This window comes from Vipera berus, assembly GCF_964194415.1.
Source record: "Vipera berus genome assembly, chromosome: 1".
NCBI classification, from domain to species: domain Eukaryota; kingdom Metazoa; phylum Chordata; class Lepidosauria; order Squamata; family Viperidae; genus Vipera; species Vipera berus.
This window is the reverse complement of record NC_138202.1, coordinates 36051759-36076198: the sequence shown is the minus strand read 5'-3', so window position 1 is coordinate 36076198 and position 24440 is coordinate 36051759. Positions and strand designations below refer to the sequence as shown.

The 24440-nt window shown below is 36.7% G+C and overlaps 2 protein-coding genes across 8 annotated transcripts in view; both read left to right on the top strand.

Annotated features, from left to right (window-relative positions):
• Positions 1–3223, top strand: part of PPP2R5C (protein phosphatase 2 regulatory subunit B'gamma) — a 63067-nt gene extending 59844 nt beyond the window's left edge. For 6 of the 7 annotated variants that reach the window (XM_081314022.1, XM_081314025.1, XM_081314023.1 and 3 more), the window contains one exon: positions 382–3223. In XM_081314022.1, the coding sequence (XP_081170148.1) occupies positions 382–513 (132 nt within the window). In that variant the 3' untranslated portion in view covers positions 514–3223. The remainder of the gene's footprint in view (positions 1–381) is intronic. The other variant, XR_014024643.1, reaches the window with a different exon arrangement.
• A 5166-nt stretch (positions 3224–8389) lies between these two features.
• DYNC1H1 (dynein cytoplasmic 1 heavy chain 1) overlaps positions 8390–24440 on the top strand; it is a 63435-nt gene continuing 47384 nt past the window's right edge. Inside the window, exons 1-12 of the mRNA XM_081314004.1 lie at positions 8390–8830; positions 14651–14738; positions 15989–16162; positions 16561–16816; positions 18621–18807; positions 18904–19175; positions 19550–19777; positions 20119–21195; positions 21953–22132; positions 22871–23020; positions 23914–24060; positions 24209–24349. Of these exons, the coding sequence (XP_081170130.1) occupies positions 8569–8830; positions 14651–14738; positions 15989–16162; positions 16561–16816; positions 18621–18807; positions 18904–19175; positions 19550–19777; positions 20119–21195; positions 21953–22132; positions 22871–23020; positions 23914–24060; positions 24209–24349 (3162 nt within the window). The 5' untranslated portion in view covers positions 8390–8568. The remainder of the gene's footprint in view (positions 8831–14650; positions 14739–15988; positions 16163–16560; positions 16817–18620; positions 18808–18903; positions 19176–19549; positions 19778–20118; positions 21196–21952; positions 22133–22870; positions 23021–23913; positions 24061–24208; positions 24350–24440) is intronic.

Sequence of the window (24440 nt, the reverse complement as noted above, 5' to 3'; positions counted from 1 at the left end):
TGGGTTTACAACAATAAGCTTAGTTTATATAAATAGAACAAATAAACTTTGTACTGAATGGCTTCCTGGAGAATCAGAAACAAACAGGAACAACTTCAGGAGAATGCAGAATATGGCAAACTCCAAAAATTACAGGGAGACCAGGTGCTTTTTGTTTTATTGAAATCTGCTTTCTTTTACTGTTTTTTTCATTCTTGTTTAAAACAAAACAAGTTTTAATGTTTGATTTTCACTTTTTATGTTTTAACTTAGATGTAACTGTAAGCTGCCCAGAATTACCCTATGGTAAGATGGGCGGCCAGTAAATTTTCTTAATAAATAGCACTTTTTGGTGTAAGAAATCTCTCAGTTTTCTTTAAACATTGCTTTTTTTAATTTCAGGGACAGATTGAACAAAAAAGGGAACGTCCTACAGTACGGCGCAAGTCTGAATTGCCTCAGGATATCTATACCATGAAAGCCTTGGAGTCTCATTGCCGAGCTGAGAATCTACTATCACATGATGGGCATTAGACTAGTCAAGTTATTTGGAGAAAAACAATTTTTTCTGGACTCTGTTCCGCAGTAGAGAACTTACCTTTTTTTGTGCCATACTGATCAGTTACACATAAGTCAAAGCTTTTGTTCAACCCCATTCTGTTAGGCAATAATTTCAATACAGTGTAAGCAGCTCAAGATAAGTAGTTCAAACAATGGTGAATTACCTAATTCTGTAATCAGAAACTTGAGTTGATTAGTATTAAACAAAGACATTTTCTTGGTGCTGTTGGCATAGTACCAACCAGTGGGAAGCATGCATTTTCTCCAGTTATTGTTGAAAGGAGAGCAAATTATTTTACTGCAAATTATCAAGCACTGCTGCTGAGCAACCATTCAGATATTTCAGGCCTCTTCAAACATATTTTTTGTTTGTATATTAAAAGCAGCTCTATATAGAAAAAGGCATGAAACTCTCAACATCTATCATGTTTCACATCCATACATGTGCTAGTAAATTTAAATCGGTTGCAGTTTCAGGTTTTTGTCCATAATATCCATGTGCATACAATGAAATGCATGTGTGACAATCCACACAGGAGTTCCATGTTTTTTCCTATCTCGATCAGCTTATAACGATAAGATGAAGTGACCTTGCATGATTTTTCTTATGTAGGTCCACTGAAATAATGATGGTTGCACAAGACAAGTGCCAAATGAACAGAGCCTATTTTCTTTCTCTTTCCTCTGCCTGCCATTAGTACTGTGGCAATGTTCGAAGTTTTCAATTCATATATAACTATTGAGCATTTTATAAATCTGGAGAGAAAAATACCCAAAGGGGGAAAATGCATTACTGCCTTGATATATTCTGGCTGTTTGGAAAGTTATTCTTTATTACAGAATGCTAATTTTCATGACAATCACGTCTAATTTCTAGAGAAATGGTTAAATCCAAATATGGTTCCAGATAGAAGAAACCCCTTGGTTGAGTACTTTGTATGGATTGAAGCCATATTTTCTGGTCTGTTAGCATGAAGGACAAAATATTTTGGAATTGAGCTGGTAGAGAAGTTGTGCTCCTAAAAATAAAAAATGTCTGCCTTGGCTAAAAGTAAATTGCATTTTTAAAGTAATTGCATATATTTATTGGTTTCAGAATTATTATTTATCAAAATGGCTTTCCTGTTTTTCTCTCTTTTCAAAAGTGTCTAGCATATGGAATATGTTACCTGCTAAGAATCTTTACAGACATCAAGACATAAATTAATTTGGATACATTTCCCTGGCTGTTATTGTTTAGAGAGATGCATTTAGAAAATTTAGCGTAGACAAATTCCCTCTAATGGCATTCCAACTTTTTCAGATACTTAAAAGCTGAGAAGTTATAGTAATTCTGCTATCAATATATATTTTGGTGAAATAAGTGTATAGAACATGCACACCCCTCAAGAAAAAAGGAAAAATCATCTGCGTTGCTGTTGATCTTCAAATGCTGCTATGTATTCCATAACATTACTTGCCCTTTATGAATTTTCTTCTATCTATTCTAGATGGGAAAGCACAAATAAATTTTCAAAAAAATGTATTGTGCTTTGTCTTTAATATTTGATTGCTCTCAGGATAGCCAGTATTTTAGACTTTAGTATCTCAAGAGCAGTTTCAGATCAGTTTGATTTAGAATGAGTTACTTTTTGTTTTTTTCTTATCTCTACCACTAACAAAATTTGCAATTTCTTTAAAATAGTCCTTTTAACGAATATATCTTCATAATAAATACTTTACAAAGCAGAAGTTTTGGGACCAGAGCCTCCTTGTTGGTCTCAGATATGAAATGTCCAAGGTATATTATGAAAATTAAGAATAGATCATATCAGTTGAGAATGATGGGAAATAGTGATAAGAAAAAAATTGAATATAAAGACCACTTCAAGCTTCAAACAAATAGCTATTTTTTGTGAATATAATACCTGCCAAACTTGAACTAAATAGTATGCTTTGCCATAAAGAAATACAAATAAAGCAGTTTAAAGATGTCTTCTCCATTTTGATGAGGGGAAGGGTGCTTTTATAATTGCATAAAGTAATGTATGTATTTTGATATGCCATTGTTTGAACTTCCCATCTTTAGCTGATAATTTATCAAATATCTTTATAATTTGGCTGTTCAGTAGGTTCATGAAAGAGGGTTTTGAGAAAAAGTAGTTAATTTTAACCTGGGGAATGGGGGAATGAGAAAATACTGTATATCAATGTTTGGTTGACTGTGTAACGCTCAGCATATAAGATCTCTCACTGTCTAAATTTTACTTTTGCTCTTTACTGAAGATAAACATTCACCAAAAATTAACTATTCTCGAGCAGGTAGCATTATTGCCATCACCATTTGTTCTAGAAATTTCAGGCTAGTTCACAAACTTGCCTAAGCATACTAAGATTTAGTAGTATTAATTTGTTTGGCTTCTTCCTTATGCTTTATACAAGTTATGTATTAAATTATTGTTAAAATAAATACATCCCAAATAAAGTGTACAAATAAAGAACAGTTTTGGTGATTGTTACTCTTCATAAAGTTCAGTGTTACCTATCTTCCCATGTTCTCCAGAACCTTATGCCTGTACATCAGGAATGTCAAAAGAATATTACAAGTGTCTTCTTTTGTGTGGCTTTAGTATGGCTTCATTTTAATATTGTACATACATTGTACTTTGTTTTATTGTAATGAGTAATAAAAATGTAGACTTCATATTTTGTACAGAATGGTCCTATGTACAGAATAAAACATTCCTAGAAATAGCAAAAAATAGGTAAGTGGCACAATTTTTCTTTATACCTGTACCTTTATGCTTTAGTGGAATGCTATGTTAAATGTACCAACATATTTTCAATATTTTGTAATTTGGATTTTTTTGTTCAGACATTGTTTATGGAAAAACTTCATACACCTGCCATTTGATATGCTCTTTTATCTAGTTTTTAAATTCTACAAATGGTGTATTCTATGGATTAAATAAAGAAGAAATGGAATTTTACCTGCTCATCATAACACAACTTTTAGCCCTAATATAGAACATTGTAAAGTGAGTGTGGATTACATAAGTGTCTAAGAAATACTGAACAAATTCCAATTTTATAGAATATCCACTCAAACTTCCATATGTTCTTACAGCAGTGGAGGAATCTGTATTGGTGGTAGCCAGAAGAAAATTATTCTTATTCTTAAAAGGAAATAAAATATAAACTGACAGCAAACCTCACTCCTTACTAGCACTAATGATGTTACCTAGTTTGGGTAATAAAATGTTTGCAAGAAACAAGCAAGCTCAGAGAGCACCAAGGACCTCTCATTTCAATCCTGAGCTACAAATATTCTCCTTTATTGGAAAATTATTCTTACCCTTTCCCCATAATAAAGCAAATGAGACATCTTTGCAGATAACTTTCTCTCCAGTTTCTCTACAGTCCCAGTATTTCCTGCAAAAAAGTATGACAATGACTATCCTGAACCCACTGAATTGATCCTCTGGTAACTCTGGAAGTTGAGGAAATTTGTTCCATCCACTAACAGCAAAATTTGGTTGGCATCCTGTCTGATTAATACTGCTTATCACCATGTAAAACATATAAACAAACCATTGTCTGAAAAATATGAAATCATTTTTCTTCAGTCAACTCAAGATGGCTGACATAAATTTTCCTGTTAGGATTTCAGGCATATCTGAAGAGAGTTAAATAGAGGAGGATATTGATTGTCACCTATTGCAATTTTTATTCTTGCCCCTTCTGAAATTGTCTGAGGGTCATGTGGTTCGTATCAGTTCAGTATTTTTGTATAAGCATCATGTGTTTATACACTTTAGTTTAAAATGTGATAAGTCTTCCATTTCCCAAAACTAGAGAACCAAATTAAATGAGTGAAAAACAGACATAGCACCACTGTATCTTAAGGACAGCAAATTGTGAAAAAGTAGAAATACACCAGTATTCAAATAAATTGACAAATTATTTGTCATATAATATACTTAACAGACCAAAAATGGCCATCTGTGTTAATGTCTGCAGTGACTTAGATTAGATGTATGAAACCTCAGTAATGCAGCTCTTCTATAAAATAGTATTTCTTTAATTATCATGTTTTGAAGTCTAAGACTTGCCATATCCAGAAGTTATAGAAAACCTAATGTGGGTTATGGTGTCATGGATACTATTTTATAAAACTATTGCACCCATCAGTTTTTCCCTGTCTTCATACAAAATTGAGGATGTGAAGCATCTTCACAACAGCCTTTATAGTCTGTCTTCCTTGGTTAAATGGAAATCCATGATGAGTTATACCCTTCAGCTTTTGAAATGCTGCATCACTTAATTTTTCCATTCCTATCTTCCCCTCCCACCCAAACACAACAGGTCCTCAAGGCTCTAGATCAGGGGTGTCAAACTGCCGACCCACGGGCTGGATGCATCACCAGGAAATCGTGCCTACCCCATTGCTGGCAATGGGAAAAAAGCTCTGATACATCGCGTGAGATCACGTGACATTGCGAGTTTGACATATCTGCTCTAGATTATCTTTACAAAGAAAGCTGCAGTAGCTGTGGAATGGAGAGTAAATAAATACTGGTCCTCTGCCTGAGCGAAGTCCTATTATATGTAACCAATGACCTGAATAGCAAGTGAATTCTCAAGACATTTAGTGTCATTAATTTGTGCTTTTCAGGATAACATATTTATGTTATTGCACGAGTGCTACATAGAAAGCTTATACAGTGTATCTTGGTACTCAACTGCTTTGAAACTCATGAAATTTGGCACTCGACATGTTGATGTGAAATTTTGGTCCCTGTATTCATTGATCGTTTGGTACTCAACACATAAGCTAGAACTTGTTGGTGTTGGCTGCATTGTGACTCCCTACATTATTCCTTATAGGAAAAAATTGTTCGGTACTCATCATTTCTGATACTCATTATATCCTCCCAGAAGCAATTAATGATAAGTACCAAGGTACCACTGTTTGTATGCTTATTAAACTGATACAAATTATTGCATTACTTTAAAAGATTACTTTAAACCAGAGCCATTTGGACCTGTTTCCCATCAAAAATAAAACACCAGGAGCCACAAAACACTTCTGCTTCCCCCCCCCGCATCGAGTGCCCCACCACCACTGCTTTCCCCCACCCCCAACAGAGCGCTTCACCACCACTGCTGCTTCCCCCCACACACACGGAGTTCCCCGCCGCTGCTTCCCCCAGTGGCAAAGGTGAAGTTTGGGAGGCAGTGGCAGGGTGTAGCCCAGGCATAGCCCAGCAGCAAAGCTCATCCTCCCCACTCGAGGCCATCAGTGGCTCCTCGGCTCCGTCTGAGCTGAAGAAAGTAGAGGTGCAACAGTGGGATTGCTCTCAATAAGGTGGGTGTACACGAGCGAGCAGCACACCGGCTCTTATTGTTTGAGAGCAATCCCACTGCTGCGCCTCCATTGTCTTCAGTTTGGCTCTGTCTGAGGCACCGAAGGCACTGGTCGCCGCTTGAGTGGGTGATGCTTTGTGCCAACTGGCCAGCCAGGCAAGGAGTAGGTCGGACAATGGTGGCTGGCTGGCTGGGGAGGGGGGATCATGGCCGCTCGGGGGGGATCTGCCAAGCCTCATGGCAGCAGCATTGGCACTTCTCCCCACCCAGCCTGTTTCCCCGGCTCCATACAAGATGCCTGACAGAAACCCCCCTTTCCCGTCCCCGATCAGACCCATGCGGCTCCTTTCCAGCTCCGACACAGTCCTCCATCACTTCCTCCGCTGCCGTGTGCAGTCCCAAAAGAAGTTTGTGGGACTAAAAAAAAATCAATTTCAACCTTGCAAATCTTTTTTTTCCACAAGAAGTTGCAATTGATTGATTGAACTTTTTTTTTTTAGTCCCACAAACTTCTTTCGTTTGTGGGACTGCACACGACGGCAGAGGACAGAGAGCCACAGCAGATGGAAGAGCCGCATGCAGCTCCTGAGCCGCGGTTTGCTGACCCCTGCTTTAAACCAAAGCCAAGGACAGCAGTTCTACATGAACAAGATGGGCCAATGTCCCTATTGCTGATCCATACTCTGACCACACATCTGATTTCCCTACAGTGACAAAATCTAACAGGTTGTATACATTTTAAGGCTATCCTTGGATGGTATTAGAAATATATGTTAGCACTGCTACCATAAAGATAACTTAAGTCCCATCAGTCTGAATGAGATATCATGGGGGGAATGACAGAATCTGCCAGCTTGACTTCAAACTGTAGTCAGGTGTAATGAGGGAAAGGTCCCAGACAGAACAGCCATAAAATGGGAACACTGTAGCCAAATCATTAATTCTGCTCAGTTGGAGATGAAGGGATAGATGGAAAATCAATCTTTCCTTATTTTCTGGTCCCAGTGTCTGTGTTTTAATTAAAAATGAAATCCATTTAAAAAAAATCAAATTATTTTTTTAAAAAGTGTTTCCATTGTGAGGAACACTGGTCAAAATGGTCAATAAGTCAACCAAGTCTGGGTTACTTAGTGTGTCATGTAAACAAGCTCAAAATATTCTGCTATTGGGAATAAGTATAATTTGGACATTCTGTGTAGTTAGCTTCTGGAACTTAGAAAGAATTCCCTGTCCTATCATTTACTCATATCAGGTCCCCAAACTTCTATGCAGCTTTCACAGTCCAATTTCATTCAAAAATACATAGCTCAATAGTTACTTCCCACTTTATACTAAGCTATTTTTCATAGTTTGGCTGAAGTTACACATGCAAAGCAAGAAGGAAATCATAGCTCCGCACAATGAACAAACCTAGATTTTGTGATTTATAAACCAAAGTTTACACTTACATTACTGGGTTGATCCAGCCAATAGTGGTTTATACAGTAGTATTTAAAAAACAATTTTCATTTAGCATAATACTATGTAAAAGTTACTGAGAGTTCCCAAATGATGTATGAATTAAATGTTACAAATAATTGTACTACAATTTAATTCAGAAATAAGTCCCATTTCTTTAATGAAGTTTTCTATCAATGGTTAATTACTACTTGATAGTTGCCAGAATATCTGGCCCTCTTCCAGCCATTCTATTGCAATTTAGGAAGAGGTTGAGGCAGCAAGAAAATAAAGGCTTCTCCACGTACAGCAAAGACAGTTCCAAAGCTGTTCCTGGTTTGTTAACCTTCACTGCCAATATTGAGCGGTTGCTATGAATTCTGGGGCCAGTCCTTTTGGGGATTTCCTTCATCTTTGTCAAGATCTCTCAAGGAACACAGCATAAAGATTAGTTCTGTGTTTGGATCACACATCTGTCCCAAGCTTAGTGATACAATTATATTTTTCCGAATCCATTTATTAAGGGTTAGCACTTGTTTTAACCTTTTCAGTATAAGCCTATTAACCTAAAAAACTTACTGTGAGGCCTGAGTTTGGCTGAGGTTAACGCTAACGTTAAAGCTGATTAATCTACATGGCCTAAGATCAGGGGTCTTCAAGATCAGGGGTCTGCTTTGCTGGCAGAGGAATTCTGGGAGTTGAAGTCCACAAGTCATAAAAGGGCCAAGTTTGAAGACCCCTGGTCTAAGTATTTCTTCTTCGACCAGAGGAAAGTCCAGAATATCAAGGAACAGTGGCGGCATAAGCTGAAACTGAAACGATTCCCGCACTCCTATAACTAAATGCAGACTGAAAATGTCGCCTACTAGCATTTTGCGATCTTTCCGTAAGCATGGCCTTATTATCGCATTGGAATCAAACAAAATAATGCCTCGGGGAGAACGGAGTAGGATTTTAGAAACTCAATTGCGATTCGCGTAACTTTGGATGGATGACTCGTTTGCCAAGGACTCCAATCGACCTTCGCCGCAGCGTCTAAGCCCGTCTTCCCAGCCGCATAATTTCCCGACTACACTTCCCAGGATCCTCCGGGGCGTGACTGTCGCGAGGAGGAGGCGTAAGTTAAAGAACGGCGTCGTGGACGAGGCGGGGCTCAGTGCGAAGTTTCAGAACTCGGCGGCGGGGAGGCTCGGGAGCTTCTTCTTACTGTTCCGTCCATCTCGACAGCCGGAAAGCTCATCCGCCATGTCCGATTCGGGCGGTGGCGGCGGAGGGGAGGACGGCGGCGGCCTAGAAGCGGCCGGCTCGGCGGTGCAAAATGTGGCGGACGTGTCTGTGCTGCAGAAACACCTGCGGAAGCTGGTGCCTCTTCTGCTGGAAGACGGCGGGGAGGCCCCGGCCGCCCTGGAAGCGGCGCTGGAGGAGAAAGGCGCCGTGGAACAGATGCGGAAGTTCCTCTCGGACCCGCAAGTCCACGCAGTGCTGGTGGAGCGCTCCACCCTCAAGGGTGAGTCACCCATCCACGGCGGGGCGGCCGCGCTTGCGCCCCGGCGTGCGCTCGGATGGGGCTGCAGAGGAGAGGGCGACGGGCTGGGAGAGCGGCTCTCTCGCCCAGCGGTTCAGCCGCCGATGCGCGGGGGGAGAAGGATGGAGAGGGTGTGGCCGCAGGCGGCGGGGGCTGTCAAAATGGCGGCTCGTCTTCTTGCTCCTTTGTCTGCATTGTCGGCCGGGGCTGCCTCCACCCGGAGGACTCGATGTCAGCAGGCCTTCCCTTGAGAGGGTACTGCGTAGTGTTGCTCCCCTTTAGTAGTGGCCGTCCGGCGTTTTGCAGCCCGCATCCATTAGCTCTAGATTACAGGGGTCTTCAAACTTGGCCCTTTTATGACTTGTGGACTTCAACTCCCAGAATTCCTCAGCCAGCTTTGCTGGCTGAGGAATTCTGGGAGTTGAAGTCCACAAGTCATAAAAGGGCCAAGTTTGAAGACCCCTGCTCTAGAAGAAGCCCGTAGTCGCCCTGGCCCGAAAGAGTGTCTTCTTTCTCTCCCACTTCCAGCCCCGGCCTTGAAAGACTGGCGAGAGAGAGAGAGAGAGTGTGTGTGTCCTCTTAGTGTGTGGCTTTGTACCGCTCGATCTTGCAAATGCTGGCGATAATTGAATATTTGCCAGCGCCTTAAATGATGGAGCCCAGCTGACATAAACACGGCTGGCGCGAATCGACCGTGTTTGTTTTATCAATACTGTAAATCAGGTTTCATCTTTGGAGCACCAGATCCTAGGGAAGCTGATTTACCCCCCAGATTATTTGCTAGGTCTATATGCTCTGAACGGTACTGACCGGCTTTTGCCATTTGCTCGCAATCCATGTCTTCTATGACTCCTAGTAAAGCATCATACATTGAAGTAAATTCTATTCCCTGTAAATTTGAGGCATAACCATCTGGGAAAGTTTTTTTTGATTTGTCAAAGCCTCAGACAAAGTGATCTGCCCCATCACTTACTACCACTTTTAGGCATGTCAGGGATTCTGCCTTCCTTGAATGCCAAATGAATGTAACTGATCATTGTATGATTACTTAAGATACAAGAGAAAATTTAAAGTGGACAATAGTACCTATTTGGGAATGAACTTTTAACAAAAATAAATGCTTAGCATTATACTGCACCCTGGCCTTACAGTGAGAATAGGATCATCAGATAGCTAGGAAATGAAACAATCAGATTTGCTTGCATCAGTCTAATACGCTAGAATCAATCAGTGACCCTTTCCACCTTAGTACCTATTTGATGAGTTGAAATATCTGTATTTTGCACAGTAAACTCCATTATACATTGTTTGTATGCATTTTCATTGTAAATTATTTAACTACAAGATTAAGAAATATTTGGGAAAACATACTGCTTAATAACATTTTGCACTTCCTAATAAATACAAAAAGATTCTCAAGATGGAACACCAATAAGTCCCCATAGTGTTATTGCAATTCCATATGCACTTAGTTTAAATGTATATTTCCAGGGCTTAAAGATAAGTGTCTTTTAATTAAAAGTATATCACTATAGTATAAAAGCAAAAGTTTCTGTAAGTGAAATTCAGTTTCTTTGTCCAAACAATTACTGGTTTTATAAAAGTAAGATTAGAAACAAAGAATATAAATCTAAAATTACACACTGTCATAGAACTGTATGAAAGGCTTGGTTGAAGAGGTGAATTTTAATCTTTCTAAAAATGTAAACATGAATGCCCAACCAAATACAGTTACTAATTGATTAAATTTGATAACTTGGGGGTGACAAGGAAGAATACCATCCAAATGTCTGCAATTTCTTTAAGCAGTTTTAGAAGTCATTCAAGAGATTTCTAAGTGGAGACATTTCCTATGTAATCAGACGTAATCATTTGCAATATTTAAAATATTGATAGGTATTGTTGAAATTTGAAAAAGTAGTTTAGAATGTTTTTAGTTTATATAAAAAGCTATGGTAATTATTCCAGTACATTAAACACATCCTTTCTTCTAAATGTTATTTGTGGTTGAAGAATTGTACAACTGTTTGTAAGCATTCTCTGTTCAATTCCACACAGTAATAATTCTCCAAAACTTCTAAATTAGTGGTAGGACTCATTTGTGACTAAGTATTTTTGAAAGGTATATTTGGGTGTTTTCCAGATTGAATGGTAGATTCTTTTATGGTCTTTTACAAATAAAATAATTTTGATAAAGTTATTATAGACTGTGTAAATAGATTTACAGATTTGTTGGAACTATCTTGTGCACTACATTTTAAATCATGGTAATAATACAGCTTGATTATTTGCATCACTAAATCACCCTCCTTATTTCCAAAATCTGGGAAGAGCCCTTTTTTGAGATGTGTTGTGCAGTAATTGCTGATATCACTTAAATGAGATCAACTAGTATTAAATGATAATCAAAATAGCACATTTTAGTTGATAATTCTGTTCATTATACACTGCCAAATAACTATACAAAAAGCCTAGACTTTTTTGTAATTTAATAGATCCTTTGAATAAGGTAAGAATCATATCATGCAAATCTCTTAAGTTTGTCAAGCAAATCTAAATTGTATGCCCAAATTACTGATTTGAGATGTAATACAATTTTGTAAAGTTTAAGCTGCAAGTTCTGATATTATATTCACTCAATATTTTATTTTCAAATGAGCAGTCATGGTGGCTAACAAATGTTTAAAAGGTGTTACACCAGTTAAAACCTGAAATAGTTTGTCAGTGCTTAGAGAATTAGGCCAATCATGAAGCCCATAATACGGTAGTTGTTTTCCTAGTCTGGGAGCAATATCGGAAAAGGGTCTTCTCTTATAACCCAGATAAATACAATTCTGATAAAAAATATTTTAATGTCCACAAAGGTTCATAATAGGAGATAGTTCCTCAGATAATCAGGCTCAAACCACTTGGGGCACCTTAAATTATGACCAGTAAGCAATTGGTATGCAGTGCAGATATTTCACTACAGTAGAGACTCATGTAATCCTTATTGCAATAATTAAACCAGTCTGCATTTTGCAGATATTGCAGTTTTCTGAGACTTTTCAAGAGTAATCTGATATGGTGGGATTTTTGGAAAATAAATATTTCTTACCTGAATGACAGCAAAATTTAATTCTCCTTTTTAAATAAATTTCATCATTTTATTTCATTAAGAATAACTTTGATTTAGAATAAACTATAAAGCAGAAATAATGCCAACTTATATTGGAGCATTTAAAAAAAACCAGTTTGTTTTTAGAAAGTGTTGATTTCTGATAAAAAGTGCATAAAATTTGAGCAGAATAGTGAAACATCTTGCAGGAACAGGTGTTTTTTCCCCCCTTCTAAAACACAAAAATCTAGTAAGCCTTGCTAAAAGTATTTTAGCTTTTTTAATAAAGAATAGCAATATTTGTCCATTATTATGTCAACTGAATCCTTGATATTATGAAAAATGCTTAAAAGTTCACTTAGTATTTTTTCCCTCTAGAGATGTATTATTCAAGCTCCTTGCTCTTTCTTTCTGTTTCCCCATTTGGGTGTGCCTTCCAGAGAGCAGCGTCAGTGTGCTGCATTGCGGTGGTGTCATTACTGCAGCATTGTCAGCTAAGAAATTGATAATTGAGTCCCGTTTTCCTTAAGCCATGTTGGTTCCCTGTATGTCTATAAAGAATCCTCTAATATTTGAGAGAATTATGACTTTTAAGTAAATGTTGTTTGCACTGAATCTTGACAAATTAGAATTAGAATTCTGTAGAAAACTATTTGTAAACTGTAAACTGGCATAGTTCAGATACAAAAATGTTTAGAGAAAAGACAATTTATATAAAATAGTATAAACAACAGCAATAAACAATTCTAGCTTTAGGAATCTTCATTTCTGGAGCTTTGCCCACCCAGCTTCCCAATCTCTTTAGCACTTTCTTTACACTTTCCTAAATTTAAGCCAGTATAAAGCAAGGAACACTTGACTAAATGCAATTATTGAGGAATATATCTAAAAGATCTGAATTCTCCTTGACTAGATACTGCTTTATGAGTAAGAGGAATCAGGTTTTTTTGCTCAACCACAATATATATATTTTACTTTCATGCTTTCAAAAACTTTTACTTATTCATTTAGATCTTCCTAGGATAATTCCAGAAACAAAATAGCAGTTAAAATTCTTCTTTTATACTTTCAGTCACCTTATTCAGATCTAGTTTGTAAACCATTTGAATAATTTATTGCAAGATAAAGTTAGGATAATACAAGACCAAAATGGCAGTATATTGCAGAATATTTCTTGATACTGCAACTTCATCCAGATCTATTAGCAGTATCTGAAATTTGCAAATTACTGTTGATAATTAGAATACATTTTGGATGATTCTAGGCATGGACTTGTTTATTTTTCATTCTGTTTAATAAAATTGTGATTTAGAATGGAATAAATGATAAAGAACACGAGTTGACTAATGACATTAATTAAAATAAAAGATGTCTGTGTGAAACAAAACGAAAGAGTGTAGTTTATCTGAACGAGATGTGATGAACTATAGTAATGCAGCAGATTTCCAGGATGAATGAAGCATATTCCAAGGAGTTGGGTGAGACAAGAAACAGCATAGTCCACAGATGGATTGTGGAAAACGAAGAGATTTAAGATAGTCACTTCTTAGACTCACCTTAGGTGTATAGGTAGTCCTAGACTTACAACCATTTGTATGGTGGCCATTTGAAGTTACAAAAGCACTGGAAAAAGTGACTTACGACCAGTTTTCACACTTACAACCATTGCAGCATCCCTATGGTCATGATCAAATTTGGACACTTCGCAACTAGCATGTACTTATGTTGCACTGTTATGTAGTCACCCTCTGTAATCTTCCCAGGCTTCTGACAAGCAAAGTCAATGTGAAAACCCAGATTCACTTAACAGCCACATGATTTACTTAACAACTTCAGTGATTCATTTAAAAATGTGGCAAAAAACTCTCTTGCTTAGCAACAGAAATTCTGTGATCATAAGGATGCCTTAGGTTAGGGCAGGGGTAGGCAACCTCGGCTCTCTTATGACTCATGGACTTCAACTCCCAGAATTCCTGAGTCAGCTATGCTGACTCAGGAATTCTGGGAGTTGAAGTCCATGACTTATAAAAGAGCCAAGGTTGCCTACCCCTGGGTTAGGGTAATATAAGTGTAACATAGCAAGATTCTGCCAATGTGGTGTAAGCAAATAAAAAACTGAACTTGTTATGTTATTCTTGGACAAGACCTGACAGATTGAGCTCAGTTGATAAATACATGCAAGGAAGTAGAGATGTAAGTGTACTTGTGAATCAAAATGTGGTAGAATGTAGCTTGCATTTCCAGGAGGGAGGGGCTTCTTTCTAGAGACAGTATATCTATAGTTATACTTTAGATTCTGTCTATAGCTGAAGAACAATAAACTGCTCTCAAATTACTCCATCTATCATCCTTGGTGCCTGTCAGAAGAGATTAAACTGGATGTCAAAAATTATGAATTGGTAGTTCTGAAGAATTTTGAATTAAGCATGGGAGAGATAAAAAAAATTAATCTTCAGTATTGAAGAGACCATATGACCCCAACTTTGCGGTTTTAAATTACTGATACTTGCTTTCTGTGTATGAGGTAATGGAAAGTGTTATTTGTGCAGCCGGTGTTTAATGATCTATTTTAAAAATCACATGACTTCCTGTATTTTTTTTCCTAATGTTTCCCTTTGTCCTTTTTTTCTCTCTTTTTCATATATCAAAATAAAAATGTATTAGTGTAGAAACTGATGCTAGTAAGGTTTCTTAATTCTTTGCAGAGGATGTTGGTGATGAAGGAGAGGAAGAAAAAGAATTTATTTCTTATGGAATAAGCACTGACATTCATTATGGTATAAAATCAAACAGGTGAGTCTATGCTGGTCAGTGTGAGTTTGTGCCTTTAAATATGTCTAACATATATTCCTACTTGAAAATGACAAATTAGTATTCAATGTAGATCATAAATAAAATGGAATTAAATTAAAAAAGCAGAATTTCTGGTAGTCAATTAAAAGACAATGATGTTCTCTCATCATTTAGCCTTAAATTCAGATTCCTTATGCCAGTATTGTAGTTAGATGATTCACCAACACCAATTCTATGAAGCATACCTCACTTTCTGACACAAAGATATTGAAAATGCCAATCATGGATGTGTCATATGAGTAGTGATCTTAATTTCCCATAAGGTCTGAATTGAAAAGAGATCTGGGTAAACATTCTGCAATCAGAGACTACACTTATTTTTTTTGGTCCAAGGCTGTATAGTCACTGGAAAGAATAGGGTCAGGATCCTCAATCCCCTTTTTTAATAGGAAGTAATTGCTTAGTAAACCTGTTAAGCAGATCAAAGGTTTATATAATTATTTAAAGGTTTTATTTTTCTCCATAATGGAAAATTCACAATTTACCAATAATTTGATGTTGAATTGTGCTATTGTCTTAGGTTGCAGCACATACATGGTTGGGAAAGCTTTCTTGTCTGGTCCTGGTTTAAATACTCTTTTAATAGTTTAATTTCTGTGTCCAGACTACCAAAAAATACTATGGTTCTAGGCTAGATGGAAAGTCAAAACCTCCCCAGAAGAAGGCAGTGACAAACCATTTCTATATTATGGCCAATAAAACTGCATGAACATGTTCATGGAGTCAGTAGGATTGAGCATGGATTCAAGGATAAGTTACTTATCAGGAAAAATTCTGTTATTAGACGTGGTTTTTCAAGTAATTTGGTAGGATTTTATTGCTTTAGTTTTGTTGAACGTCACACAGTTACTTGCTTGTGAGCTGGGCAGCTATATAAATTAGATGATTGAGATAGATAGATAGATAGATAGATAGATAGATAGATAGATAGATAGATAGATAGATAATATAAAAATAGGTTTTTAATTAGATGTTTTTATTCTGTGATGCTATAAAAGTATTTAACCAATGTTTAGGTTTTGATAATGTTTCTATTTACTATTGTTATTAGCTAGTTGAATTCATGTTTGAAGTGGAAATAAGATACAAACTTAACAAAAATTAAAACTGCCTCCAACTTGACTGTCCTCATGTTAAACTGAGTAAATGTTTACTATTTTTTTTATTTTTTATTTTTTGGTAATCTATAGTTTGGCTTTTATTAAGCGAACACCAGTAATTGATGCAGACAAGCCTGTGTCATCCCAGCTCAGAGTTCTCACTCTCAGTGAAGATTCTCCCTATGAAACGTTGCATTCCTTCATTAGCAATGCTGTTGCTCCATTCTTTAAGTCCTACATCAGAGAATCTGGCAAGGCAGACAGGTAACTACTGTAGTTGGTACAATTTGTATGAGTGAATTAAAAAAAAGATATGGGAAGATATGTGGAAAATTATTGATAGTCAGCGTTCTAACTGTTAAAATACATTTAGTTTTTTTGAAAGATTGGAGCTTTCAAGCTGCATTTGATGCTGCTCCCATGGGTCCTTATAGGAAAGAGGCAACTTTCTGAAATGTCTGATTCCCTGTGTAAACTTTGTGACAACAGTTAATTGTGTGGCACATCTCATTCTTTTATCAAGTTTATTTTAAATTGTAGTAATATCTTACCCTGCATTTGTGTTGGTGGGCAACATACTCTGGATTGCATGCATATGTATTGTAAATGTCTTAATTACATGTGTAGATTTTTATTTGGCTTATTTTTGTATTTCTCCTAAGGGATGGGGATAAAATGGCTCCCTCAGTTGAGAAAAAAATTGCAGAACTTGAAATGGGACTTCTGCATTTGCAGCAGAATATTGAAATACCAGAGATTAGTTTACCAATTCATCCAATTATCACTAATGTTGCAAAGCAGTGCTATGAACGTGGAGAAAAGCCAAAGGTTACAGATTTTGGTGATAAAGTTGAAGACCCAACTTTTCTCAACCAACTACAATCTGGAGTTAACCGCTGGATTAGAGAAATCCAAAAGGTAAATTACTTTTAGTGATTTTACCCTGATTTATTGCTACTGTAGGTAGCTGTCAGTTATAAGAAATATGATCCATATCTCTAAACCAAATTCCATTGCTACATCTATGCTAAAAATTCTTACCACATTTATCAGTGACTGGGTTTCAGTTTCTCATTTGAAGTATTCAAAATAGAGAGATTCAAAACTTTGCACTAAGGATTTCTGATCCGTTCTTTTTATCCTCTGGCTCTAGTGCCCAACCTTCCAGGTCTTTTTTTTTTTTAAAGCAAAACAATCTCCATTTTTCCAAAAGAAAATATCTTCTAAATAATTCAAAACTATAATTCCAAAGCTCCTGGCCCTCTAATCCATTATTATCTTTCCAGAATCTATATGCTAAGTACCCTTTTGCTTCATGGTCCAAAAATCATACATTTTTAAAATGTTTAAAATCAAATTTAAGCCTTTTAAGTAGATGGAAACTCACCCAATGAATACAGTAAAACCTTGATCTTAACAATGTCTCCTTTGTTCCAGCAATATTACACCAGGTTTGATCTAGCATCCAGCCCTAATTCCCTTCATTAGAGCTGTCTTGCTAGCAAGCAGAAGCCAGCAAGATACCAGTTCACCATGGCAGAACTTGATTTTTTGTATCTGTTTTTTTCTTTTATTTCCTTTCTGTTCTACTGCAAATATCTCATTGTATCTTTCTAATTAAGAAGTAAGTAGATGTATACAAGTTTTCCTATATCATTCCAACAATTTGTTTATGTGCAGTCACCAGCTACTTTCAAATCCATTGGTTTACAGTTACGTTTTTCAAGTAAACACTGCTTCAATTTCTAATTAATCAGAGTAGTTCTCAAGCTGTGCTCCTGGATATTTGAATAATCCAAGAATTTTATTAGCAATTTCCTAAATAGAGGATCAGTAAAGGTAGATGAAATTTCCTGGAGAAAAATATGATGGGTTTTCACACTCTGTCCTGCAGTATGCAGCTTCAGCTACTATTTGAATGAAGCACAGCAATATCACTTATTGTATTGGTGCAGTTGTAATGCAGAATCCTCTGCAGTTTTCTGAGGTTTGTGAAGGAATAACAGAAAAAATTTTCAATTGACCAATTCCCCTCAGGATTCCTAGGAACAAGTTGTAAATAAACGTATTTAAGAACACGGGCTATAACAATACAATTTATGCAAGTTTACTCAGAAGTAAACCTCGATGTATGACTTTTTTCTAAATGTGTTTATAATTGTACCTTAGAGTTTAATCAGGATGTATTGAAATAAATCACATTTGTCTGGGTTCATATAGCACGTTATTATATTATTTATAGTACAATGAACCATATGTTCTTGGAAAATATAAAAGACAAACTTGAAAAAAGGGAGAAATCTGAAAGAGGTTCATAGGGGTAAAAAATATTAATTTTGTATTATAACTTTGTCTTACAAAGGAAAATTCAAGAGCAAAACCAAGAAAATAAATCTCAAGGACAGCTTTCTGAAATAAAGGACTCTCCTTTATAATAAAGGATGTATGGTTACTGTATGTATAGGTCATAATATATAGTACACAAACCCAAAATAAAACACATATATTAGCATTATACACTAACACATTCCTGGCATTGGAAGTAAGATTTTTCTGCTATAATTGCTTTTCTCTGGACAGATTGGTCTTCAGAAGCTCATATTGGTCTGTTTACTGTTTATATATTAAACCAACATTGAAGCAGAATTAGGAAAACACTATAAACATCACATAAAATTATGGCGTAATTCATTAAACATGTTACTTCATTTTGTTTTTCTAGGTGACCAAATTAGATCGGGATCCTGCATCAGGTACCGCTTTGCAAGAAATCAGCTTCTGGCTGAATTTGGAACGTGCTCTTTACCGTATTCAGGAGAAGCGTGAAAGCCCTGAAGTTCTATTAACATTAGATATTTTGAAACATGGCAAACGTTTCCATGCTACTGTTAGTTTTGATACAGATACAGGTAAGAGGTGTCCAGAAACATAATTTGGCAGAACTATATTTTTTTTGGCTGCCTTAACACTTAGAAATCAAATCCACTTTCTTTTTTAACACCCAGGGCTGAAACAGGCATTGGAGACAGTTAATGATTATAATCCATTAATGAAAGACTTCCCCCTAAATGATTTGTTGTCTGCAACTGAATTGGATAAAATACGACAGGCATTGGTGGCAATATTCACTCACCTGAGAAAAATCAGAAACACAAAATATCCCATTCAAAGAGCTCTGCGCTTAGTGGAAGCCATTTCAAGAGACTTAAGTTCCCAGTTACTCAAAGTATTGGGCACACGAAAATTGATGCATGTTGCCTATGAAGAATTTGAGAAGGTAAGTCTTGCTTACATGCAAATAGGAGGAGGGATCAGACTAAACATTTGGACAGAGACAGAGTATTAGCTTCAGCGCGGAAAATATACAGCCTACTTCCTACTGCACAAAAACCATAGCATTGAAGCAAATTACTCATATTGACCATGTGGTGATTCTGCATAACTATTTTTAAAGAGAGCTTTCTCACAGATTTCAATTTAGAACATTCTGAAATTTTGGTGACATAATCAAACAGCGCTGAAATAGTATTTGTTCCATAATGGCTGATTACTAGTTGTGTCTCTATAAATCAAGAAGTAGACTATGTAGTGCATAATACACTAAAAAAAATTACAGGATATATTCATTTCCTTTATTCAACATTATTTCAGGTCATGGTTGCATGCTTTGAAGTCTTCCAATCTTGGGATGATGAATATGAGAAACTGCAGGTCCTACTAAGAGACATTGTGAAAAGAAAGCGCGAAGAGAACCTGAAGATGGTATGGCGTATCAATCCTGCTCACAGAAAGCTGCAGGCTCGTCTTGATCAAATGAGGAAGTTTCGGAGACAGCATGAACAACTAAGAGCAGTCATTGTCAGAGTCCTAAGGCCTCAGGTGATACATATTGCCATTTTTCTTAAAATACTGAAATGTTTTCCAAATCTTAAGTGTGCATTTAGTCTTGCAGATGTTTGTTTCATGCTCTTCTAGTGAAGGCTCTTTTTAATTGAAAAGGGTATTATAAACCAGCTTCCCAAGAAATTGCTTGAACAGCAAAGAAACTCCTACAGTTAGCATGTGGGGATAAATATTGCAAAGACATATTAAAATAGATGATGAAAACCCATAGCAAGCATGCTGGCATCTTGAGTTTAAATAAACTGGTCATGGGGTTAAGCCTACTTTTCTGAATACTGAATGATAGATATACCATTAACTGCTATGATTTTAAATAGGTTACTGCTGTGGCCCAGCAAAATCAGGGAGATGTACCTGAGCCTCAAGATATGAAAGTAGCAGAAGTGTTGTTTGACGCCGCTGATGCTAATGCAATTGAGGAAGTAAATCTTGCTTATGAGAACGTTAAAGAAGTAGATGGCTTGGATGTTTCCAAGGAAGGTACAGAAGCCTGGGAAGCTGCAATGAAGCGATATGATGAAAGAATTGATAGAGTTGAAACCCGCATTACTGCTCGCCTGAGGGATCAGCTTGGCACAGCAAAAAATGCTAATGAAATGTTCAGAATTTTCTCCAGATTTAATGCTCTGTTTGTTCGGCCACATATTAGAGGTGCTATCCGTGAATACCAAACACAGTTAATCCAACGTGTGAAAGATGACATAGAATCACTTCATGACAAATTCAAAGTTCAATATCCTCAAAGTCAGGCTTGCAAAATGAGTCATGTTCGAGATTTGCCTCCAGTAGCAGGGTCTATAATCTGGGCTAAACAGATTGACAGGCAACTTACAGCTTATATGAAGCGTGTTGAAGATGTTCTTGGGAAGGGTTGGGAGAACCATGTAGAAGGACAGAAGCTAAAGCAAGATGGAGACAGTTTCCGTATGAAGCTCAACACTCAAGAAATATTTGATGATTGGGCTCGGAAGGTTCAGCAACGAAATCTTGGTGTCTCTGGTCGCATTTTTACTATTGAGAGTACTCGTGTGAGAGGCAGAACAGGAAATGTCCTCAAGCTAAAGGTTAACTTCCTCCCAGAAATAATTACACTATCAAAAGAAGTCCGCAACCTCAAGTGGCTTGGATTTCGGGTTCCCCTTGCAATAGTCAACAAAGCTCATCAAGCCAATCAGCTCTATCCTTTTGCCATCTCTTTGATTGAAAGTGTTCGCACATACGAACGTACTTGTGAAAAAGTAGAAGAACGAAATACAATTTCTCTCTTGGTTGCGGGTCTTAAAAAAGAAGTTCAGGCTTTGATTGCAGAGGGCATTGCACTGGTGTGGGAATCTTACAAACTTGATCCTTATGTCCAGCGACTGGCAGAGACAGTCTTCAACTTTCAGGAAAAGGTTAGTTTATTTTCATTCTCATTTCAGGTTTGGGGTTTTAAATGGATGAGTGACCCAGTGATGTTTGAACTAGACCAAACACAGGATAAGAGCAGAAAATAGTTACTGTTTGAAGAAAAACTCATTACATCTTCTGGTTTTGTAGGCATTTCTCTAGAGACCAAAGTAGGATATGTATCATAATTCTTAAAACTAGGTGACCTAGCTGATACAATTTATGCTATTTTTTTCTTCCTAGCATTTTCTTACAAGTGCATGGTCCATTTTTCAGATTAACCAAGTGTTAATACACTGGTTGCTACAGAAATTGATCAGCCTGTCACCCAAGCCTGACATCACGGGCTGGGAGAGGCACAAAATCATCCAGCCGGCTTTCATGCCTAAGGCAGGATTAGAATTCTCCTGGTTTCTACCCTGATGCCTTAAACAATTTATCAAACTAGCTCTTTAAAATGATGATGATGATGATGATATCCATTCAGTCGACTCTTGACGAGTATATGGACCAGGTCCTTCCACATCTTCCAATCTTGCACTATTTCTTTGAGTTTTTCTATGCTTTGGCTAGTGTCACCTTTGATAGTGTCCAGCCACCGTGCTTTTTTTACAGCTTGGTTTCCTTTTACTGCTTACTCTTCCAAACATAATTGCTTCCTCCAGTGTCTATAAAATTAAGGGTTATGCAATTGCATTGACAAAGAAATAGCTTTGGGGGAAAAGATTGTTAAGTACTAAAGGTTTATTTTCTATCTTTCAGGTGGATGACTTGCTTATCATTGAAGAGAAAATAGACCTGGAAGTCAGATCCTTGGAAACATGCATGTATGATCATAAAACATTCTCTGAAATTTTAAACAGAGTTCAGAAGGCTGTGGATGATTTGAATCTTCATTCATATTCCAATTTGCCAATCTGGGTGAATAAGTTAGATATGGAGGTAAGATTCGCTGGCTGTATTTCTTCCTAAACTCTCTGGCTTATATCCTAGGGGGGAAAATCTGAAAAGGTGATGGAAGTCCACAGTTCTCTTTATTTTCTTTCTATTCAGTTGCTAAATTCCAAGTTGATATACTTACCTGAAAATAGCCCTCATTGTAGCTCAGCAAAGCATATCTGCAAACATACATAATAGTACTATGTTACTTATGCATAAATCTTTTTGAAATCAAATCTGTGTACGATTGGTAAAAATAATACTATTTTATCAGTTTTTCTTTTCAGATGTTAACATACATAAATGCATATTGTAGAATAGCTAAACGATCTATGAGATAAAAGGCAATAAGACTTTAGCAAAGTATCAATTCCAGAAATATGCTTTTCCTTGATTATTAAGTACAATTCTAAACCTGTGTTAAGCTATGTGATCCAATATAGCAGTGGCTGGGATATTTTTTGTTGGTGGTGAATGGAAGTTCTTAAAATTATTTTTATTTTACTTCAGTATCTTTTCTAAAGTGTTCAGACTTACTGAAGTTATAGCAGCTTATAAATTGTGTATCTGAATATATTAAAGGTAAAATTTTAAAACGGTCAAGTTTTATTCAGTAACCCAGAAATAATGTTTGGAAATTTTATCCTTAACCATATTTTGCTTTAAAATTTCATTTAAAATATGAATAAACATAAATTACTGCTGTCAAGTGATAAATTGTGGACTATATTTGCATCCTAGATTGAGAGAATACTAGGAGTTCGTCTGCAAGCAGGGTTGAGAGCATGGACACAAGTCCTTCTTGGTCAAGCTGATGATAAAGCAGAAGTAGATATGGATACAGATGCTCCACAAGTCAGTCATAAACCAGGAGGAGAGCCCAAAATCAAAGTAAATAAAGTTTTCATTTTAAACTGTTATCTGTCCAGTTTGAATACTATTAGTACAGCATCTGTTGAAGAACATCAGTAGTGATGCTGTTGAAGTTTATTCCATATTTGACAAATGCAGTAAATGTATTTTTTCAGAGAAGCTATCTTCTAGAGTTTTACTAGAAAATTTCTAGCTTATAAGTATAACACTTCAGTAATTTATTTAAAGTCTGGGAATAAGAGAAAACTGGGATGCCTATGTTCTACTATGACTAATCCAGGGGTCCCCAACCCCCGGTCCATGGACCGGGACCGGGGCAAAGCCTCATCCATGGGATGCAGGCAGCACACAAAACAATGCGCACTCTGGTCTGTGGAAAAACCTTTCTTCATGGAACCAGTCCCTGGTGCCCAAAAGATTGGGGACCTCTGGACTAATCAATAGCTAAAGATTTTTAATACTTTTCTCAGATCTTCAGTCTGGTTTCCAGTGTGTGGATTATGTTAATTTCCTTTCATCTACCTCATATTTATTCCCTTGTTGTCTTTGTCTCACTGAACTTGCTGCTTTACTATTGGAACATCAAAAAAATAAGATAAATGTACGTAATTTTCATAGTCAAAAGAGACAGGTCTCTGCCCTAAATTCTTTTTCATGTGAATATTTATGCTTTGGGAAAGAATAGAAGAATGAAGCTGTGGGATAAGGAAAAAAGTTGACTCCCGTGCTTAGGCTTTGCAAACATTAAATGATTAATGAAATAGTTTAATAGAAGAGATCAGTTTTGAGATACAGTTTGAAGTAATATATCTCGGCAACTTGGTCTATCACATTGTTGGAAGTCTTTTAAAATGAATATTATGTCTTTTATCTAGTACAACAAAACTGAACGTGGCTTTATACTTTTGCAGAATGTTGTACATGAACTACGAATAACCAATCAGGTGATATATTTGAATCCACCAATTGAAGACTGCAGATACAAACTCTTCCAAGAATTGTTTGCTTGGAAGACAATAATACTGTCACTTCCCAGAATCCAAAGTCAGAGGTACCAGGTAAAACATACACACACATGTGTGCGCGCGCACACACACACACTTGACTCAAAGAATTATTGAGACTTTCAAGAATTTTTGTGAAACTGCTAATTGTTTCAATTTTTTTTTAAAAAATTGTTCTTTATTTAATGCTGGATTTGATTAGGTTGGTGTACACTATGAATTATCAGAAGAAGAAAAGTTTTATCGTAATGCTTTGACACGGATGCCAGATGGTCCTTCAGCTCTGGAGGAGGCTTATTCTGCTGTTAAGGGGATTGTAACTGAGGTGGAGCAATATGTTAAGGTAGGATTGTGGTTTGTTTTTTTTTTGGGGGGGGGGTTCATGTTGAGGTTATAATGTATCAGTATTCTGAGTGATTGATTGACGTCTTGAT